General features: G+C 31.1%; 1 protein-coding gene across 1 annotated transcript; it reads left to right on the top strand.

Moving 5' to 3' along the window:
- Positions 1-2,769: 2,769 nt before the first annotated feature.
- LOC133702869 (receptor-like protein Cf-9 homolog) lies at positions 2,770-5,775 on the top strand. Its single transcript, XM_062127190.1, has 2 exons — positions 2,770-5,526; positions 5,643-5,775. Exon 1 carries the CDS (start codon positions 2,808-2,810, stop codon positions 5,502-5,504), a length of 2,697 nt encoding a protein of 898 aa, XP_061983174.1. The 5' UTR covers positions 2,770-2,807; the 3' UTR covers positions 5,505-5,526; positions 5,643-5,775.
- Positions 5,776-7,512: the final 1,737 nt, after the last annotated feature.

The following is a 7,512-nucleotide window of genomic DNA, read 5'->3' as shown; positions in this document are numbered from 1 at the left end:
TAATAATTTTTTTTAATTTATTAATTATTTTATTAATAATATTAATTATAATAAAAATAATAATTCAAAGGTTCTTCCATTTAAGTGCTGTGATATAGAGCTTTTATAATCTCGGATCTCTTTACGATTATATAGGAATTGATTGATATTTTCCTCTAGACTAAATAGTCATCAAATTTAAAAAGATAGAAGTGTAGTAAATGTTATTTTTTAAAATATTTTTTTACTTGAAAACATTTAAATAATATATATTTTATTTTTTAAAAATTTATTTTTAACATCATGATATTAAATAATATAAAAATAAAAAATTATAATAATTCAAAGCTAAAAAAAATCAGGATTTTTCTAAAACACAATTCCAAACATTTCTATTAATATTTGCAACTCTCAAAATCTAATCCTGGAAAATAATAAACATAACTAGAAATAAGTGAATAAATATTTAGATCAGCTTATTAATTCTATAAATTTTAAAATTAATAACAATATCAGGTGACGCATCTCTGAAAATTAAGAGCACCAACTCTAGTGGTGCCCAATTCAGACTAGCCCAAGGTGGAAGTATGTATGGTTCCAAGATATCACCATCACTTGATGGATGATACTCGAGAAATTTTAGCGAAGTCTTTGGCAAACAAAGTCAAGCTTATCGGTCAGGCATGTATTAATTTTCTAAAACCCTTTTAAAAAAGAATGATTGTGATGCAGGAAGAAACAAAAGATAAAGAAGGTTGTTATAAATTAAAATTCTTAAATACTAAAAACATTATAAATACAGAAAAATATTTAATTTTATTTTTCTATGTATACATTTCTCAAAATGACTATTATAACAATTTATATAGAAAAAAAATAAAAAAACTCTAATAATACTAGGTTAATCAGCCCAATCAGGTCAGATTTAATAACTATTTTTCCAATAAAAATCTTATTATTTCATTTAAATTAGGTCATGTTTGTTTTTACGTTTTAAAAATATATTTGAAAAAATTTGAAAATTTTTTATTTTAAATTAATATTTTTAGATTATTTTGATATGCTAATATAAAAATTTTTTAAAATATACCGTTCCCACATCACCTCAAATACTATCCTTCAGGAGAGAAGACCAGGGAAGGCAATATCTCCACCTCACAATAATCTGGGTGGTCAAACATTTATTCCTTGTTAAGTATGAATTCAAAAATCTCATTTCTAAAAAAAAATATATATATAGAACAACAAGTCTTCCACCTGTTGAAAGAAAATACAATTTTAAAAATAAAACATGAGGCCTGCACAAATCCAATTATTAAAGATATTTTCTTAATAAAACCCAGGTGAATGGCAATTAAGGAATTCATTAAAGAAATATATTAAAATAACATTTTAAAAATTTTAAAAATTTATTTTTATTATCAGTACATCAAAATATTTAAAAATATAAAGAAATTTATTTTAAAAAAATAAAAATTTTCTCAATTATGATTTGAGAACATTTTTAAACACACCTTAAAAATAAAAAAAATAAAAATTTGAAAGTTGTACCAGGCGAGAATGTGAAAACTTCAAGAGAAAATATATAAAATCAAAACAGGTTAAAAATCAAACTAGTCGACGACCAGAACTCTCTTTTGGTCGGGGGCCGCCATCTTTGAGCCGCCAGACATCACTCCGAATAGTCCCCCCTTCATGTTCATTGCATGTCTTTATTGAGATTTTAAAAAAATGTAAATAATATAATTTAAATTTATAATAATGACTTAGCATATCTAATATAGATGTGTTATATATTATGCGACAAAATGAATAACCATTTCACTATTCAACAACAAAAAAAAGGACTTAATTTTATGAATTCACTAGTTGTTAAATTCTTAATTTCTTTTTATGAATTTATTATTTATTTGTTTGTTTTTTTTAACAAATTATTTTTTTCTTTAATCCAAATAATGTCTTCTTAGTTGTAACGCAAGTATTTCAAAAATGTTTGATTTGATCAACTTGAGAAAATGAGCGTGTGTTAATAAGTAAAATGATTAGTAAGTAGATTATTTAATATATTGCAAATTATGGTATTGTTTGATAGTATAGTGGTGGTTGTTTTTTAAAGTCTGTTTTTATTAAAAATATTTTGATATTAATATACCAAAACAATTCAAATAAAAAAAAATAATTTTAAAAAATTAAATTTTATTTTTCTAACACAATGGTATCACAAAATCAAATACTGTGTAAGTGTTGTAACTAGTTAAAATATTCAATTATCAATTAAAAAAAATAATGTTAATAGAAAGAAAGAGTATTACAAGTAAAATCCAGGTAAATGACAAGTAAGGAACTCTTTAAGATTGTGATATAAATTGTTTTTTAAGTTTTTTTTGTTTAGAAATATATTAAAATAATATTTTTTTAGTTTTTAAGTTTTATTGTTAACATCAATATATTGAAATGATTTAAAAATTTTAAAAATTAAATTTAAAAATATTAAAATTTTTTAAATTATAATTCGACCATACTTTCAAACATAAAAAAAAAATTTAAAAGTTGCACGAGAATGTGAAAACTCAAGAATATTTTGATTAGCAAAAAATAAAATAAAAATAAAAATCAGAGTTCATAAAATCGGAACAGATTAAAAATCAAAGATCTCTTTACAATGCTATAATATTAATATTTATTAGGACAAATTGAGTGCAAATATTAGTACATGTAAAATTGATTATTTAAATATTAGGGAAAATATGCATTCCGGAAGTCTCTATATATAGACTACATTCTAATAGAAGTCTCCCATCAATCTCCAAGAAGAGCACTTTTAGGGAATGATGGGATCTTCATTGTTGCTCGCTCAATTTCTCTGCCTCCTTCTCTTCCATTCCCACTCCCAACCTGCTCATTCTTCTTCCAATTTCTCCTCCTCAGTACAATTATGCCCCCGTGACCAGAGCCTGGCTTTGCTCCAATTCAAAAACTCCTTTCCCATGACGCCTTCTTCTCCATCTACATTTCCATGTTATCCACCCGAGAAAGTGCTGTGGAAAGAGGGTACAGATTGCTGCTCTTGGGATGGCGTCACATGCAACATGCAAACTGGCCATGTAATTGGCCTAGACCTTGGTTGCAGCATGCTTTATGGCACCCTCCATTCTAACAGCACTCTCTTCTCCCTTCATCATCTTCAGAAGCTGAATCTCTCTTACAATGACTTCAATCGCTCTGTCATTTCATCTTCCTTTGGTCAGTTCTTGCATTTGACGCATTTAGATCTAAATTCATCGAATTTTGCAGGCCAAGTTCCCCCAGAAATCTCCCATTTATCCAGCTTGGTGTCCCTTGGTCTCTCTTCCAACTCTGGGGAGCTGATGCTGGAACCGATTTCTTTCAACAAGCTTGCTCAGAACCTTACCCAGCTGAGAGAACTCTACTTGGGTGGAGTGAACATGTCTTTGGTGGTACCCAGTTCCTTGATGAACTTGTCTTCTTCTTTGTCATCTCTCCAACTCTGGGATTGTGGATTGCAAGGGGAACTCCCTGATAATTTCTTTCGCAGATCCAACCTTCAATGGCTCGATTTATGGAGCAACGAAGGACTCACTGGCTCTTTTCCGCAATACAATTTGAGCAGTGCTCTTTCGCATTTGGATCTGTCATATACGCGGATCTCAATTCATTTGGAACCAGATTCAATCAGTCATCTGAAGTCTGTGGAGAAGCTGTATCTTAGTGGGTGCGATTTTGTTGGCTCGAATCTGGATCTATTTGGTAACCTCACACAACTCATTGAGTTGGGCCTTAAAGATAACCAGTTTGGTGGTCAAATCCCTTTCTCATTGGGAAAACTTAAGCAACTCAAGTACTTGCATCTTGGAAACAATAGTTTTATTGGTCCAATTCCGGATAGTTTGTTTAAACTCACACAGCTTGAGTGGTTGGACCTCTCGTACAATAGACTAATAGGTCTGATCCCTTTTCAAATAAGCAGGCTTTCAAGTCTTACTGCACTACTTTTATCTAATAATCAACTGATAGGACGCATCCCATCACAAATAAGTAGGCTTTCAGGTTTAATCATTCTCGACTTATCTCATAACTTGCTCAATGGAACAATTCCATCTTCCTTGTTTTCCATGCCTTCATTGCATTTTCTTCTTTTGAACGATAACCTATTGTATGGCCAGATAAGTCCGTTCCTTTGTAAGTCATTACAATATATCAATCTTAGTTTCAACAAGTTGTATGGCCAGATTCCACCTTCAGTTTTCAAGCTTGAACATTTGAGACTTCTTAGGCTTTCCTCCAATGATAAACTGACTGGGAACATCTCTTCCGTCATTTGCGAGCTGAAGTTCTTAGAGATTCTAGACTTGTCCAACAATGGCTTTAGTGGATTCATCCCACAATGCTTGGGAAACTTCAGTGATGGACTCTTAGTGTTGCATCTTGGTGGCAACAATCTCCACGGCAATATCCCTTCAATCTATTCAGAAGGGAATGATTTGAGATATCTCAACTTCAATGGCAACCAATTGAAAGGGGTGATACCACCATCCATCATCAATTGTGTGAATTTAGAATTTCTGGATCTTGGTAACAATATGATTGATGACACATTCCCTTCCTTTCTAGAAACGCTTCCAAAGTTGAAGGTTGTTATTCTAAGGTCAAATAAACTTCATGGTTCTTTGAAGGGTCCAACTGTCAAGGACTCTTTTTCTAAATTACAGATTTTTGACCTTTCCAACAACAGCCTGAGTGGTCCTTTGCCAACAGAGTTTTTCAACAAATTCAAAGCCATGATGAGCATTGATCAGGATATGGATTACATGAGGACAAAAAATGTATCTACTACTTATGTTTTTTCTGTACAATTGGCATGGAAAGGTTCGCAGACTGTGTTTCCTAAAATTCAAATTGCGCTCACGACACTTGATTTATCCTGCAATAAATTCACGGGAAAGATTCCAGAGTCCCTCGGGAAGCTTAAATCTCTGAAACAGCTCAACCTTTCTCACAACAGCCTCATTGGTTGTATCCAGCCGTCATTGGGGAATTTAACTAATCTGGAGTCGTTGGATCTCTCTTCAAATCTGCTTGCTGGAAGGATTCCTCAGGAATTGGTAGATTTAACATTTCTTCAAGTCCTCAACCTTTCGTATAACCAACTTGAGGGACCCATACCTCTTGGTAAGCAGTTCAATACATTTGAAAATGGTTCATACGAAGGGAACTTGGGATTATGTGGGTTTCCCTTGAAAGTAAAATGCAACAAAGGCGAGGGGCAACAACCGCCTCCGTCAAACTTCGAGAAAGAAGATTCAATGTTTGAAGAAGGATTTGGATGGAAAGCTGTAGCAATGGGTTATGGATGTGGATTTGTATTTGGAGTCTCTATAGGATATGTTGTATTTAGAGCAAGAAAAGCTGCATGGTTTGTGAATATGGTTGAAGACAGTGCCCATAAATATGGAAAAAGGCTTAGAAGGAAGAATGCTCCCAGAAATGGTGGAAGACGATACTAGCTACTCAGGGCGGTGTGAAAAGGTAAGTCTTGATAATGCTTTTAACTAACAGCTAGCGCAAATATTTTATTCCATGATCCATCACCAGTTTAGTTAATTAATTTGGGATTAAGAGGTTTGGTTTTTTTTTTGTTTCAGGTTCGAATCTCGTAGTTGCTTATATAATGGGTATTGAAGGTTTACATGGTCGTTAACTTCAAGACCTGTAAAATTAGTCGAGATGTATGAAAACTGACTTAAATATTCAAATTAATCTATAATAATTTTATTATTTTTTCTAGGTATTTTAGAACCTTTTGTTTTATTTAGTTGTTTTTTTCACTTCTTGCATGCTGTCAGATTTATAGTTGTTTTGTAATAGGGTAGGATTTTATAATTTATTTAAAGCTCGTGTAAACCTCTAAAAAAAATAACTATCATATATTTTATTTTCAAAGAATAAAAACTGTGAATTCTTTCTTCGCCCATTAAATCTTATATATTTTCTATGTGAATGTGTTGTTACAGTTATATTTAGCTTCCTGAATTTCGACTAGGAAATCTAAAAAATCTTCAGTTTAGCATTGCTTGCTCTTTTTTTCTTGTAAAAGATTCAAGAAATTAAGGACCTGTGGACAAGGACTATAATGACAGCTGTCAAAAGGAGGGGATCATCTTCCTGGCTAGCTACTTGTGTCTTGGAGAGTCTACTATATCATTACATGCAGTATCAATGTGTAGACCAATGTGTATGGTTGTGGTCATGGCATGTAATAATATAGGAGAGAGATATTGATATGAGTTCGACATTAAAACGTTTGAAGTGTCTGAATTTGGTAGGTGTAAGTTAACGACGTTCACATGAATAATGTTCCCACTCATTTACTTTAATCACTGGACAATTGGCCCACATTTTTTATTTATAATGTGACACCAGGGACCATAATTATATTGATTCATCTCTTTCAAACTTTATGTACTTTTGAGCTTTCCATGGCTAACCGTGCGGCTTTATGTATTTGACTATGATTTTGATATCGGGTTCTATAGGGTTAAAGACCGTATAGAGCTTACTTTGTTTAGTGGCTATCTTTTCTATTTACATGTAGAATGTTATAATGGTGTATTTGAACTCTAATCTTTCAAATAAATTTATTAACATCAAAATTGATATTTTTATTACTAAGATGTGACTTCTTAACCACTTTCTCTCTCCTTTTCTTTTTTTTCATATAATTTTCTCTCTCGTCTCATAGAACTCAGGAAGTAAGTATGGTAAAAATAAAGTTTAGAAATAATATATAAAATTAAGAAACTGCAGGGAGCAAATAATATGTAAACTGAAACTTCATCAGGAGTTAAAATAAAGTTTTTTATGCCTTTTTAATTGTGCGTTTTGTTTTTTTTCTTTAGTCTTTCAAATTTTTTTAATGACCATCTTACAATATTTCATAAAGTTATTCTTTAATTTAATTTTGGAAGTTTTGCAAATTAACCTTTTTCATACACAAGTTAGTTTATGCAAAGCAAAGCAAATTCAAACACATTAAATGATGCTAACATAACTTTGTGATGATAAAATTGAAAAACAATAAATTTTGATAATAAAAAAGGCATTGTTGAAGAAATAATATCATCTATAGTTCATTATCTTTGATGCTATAATGAGTAGAAGAAAATTGTTGTTCAAGGATTAAGAGAACTTAACACCTAAGAGGAGGGGTTAATTTGATGTATCATAAGACTATACAGATAATGCAAATTACTTCAAGTACAATAACTAACAATATAATTAAAGTACTCAAAGTAAAGAGATAATGTAAAGAATTTACTAACTCATTTTGAACATGGTTTAGCAAGCCTACATCATACCTCAACTACTAAACCATACTTGAATATTGTATTCATTTGCAAGTCCAAGTTCAAAAGTACAATAGCCACTTGATGAATCCACACCAAGATTTTTACATTACTTGAAGATATTCTCTCTTCAAGATCTTTTCCATTTGAAGATATGTCATCTTTAAGA

The sequence above is a fragment of the Populus nigra genome, chromosome 9, assembly GCF_951802175.1.
Source record: "Populus nigra chromosome 9, ddPopNigr1.1, whole genome shotgun sequence".
NCBI lineage: Eukaryota > Viridiplantae > Streptophyta > Magnoliopsida > Malpighiales > Salicaceae > Populus > Populus nigra.
This window is presented reverse-complemented; position numbering and strand designations above follow the sequence as displayed.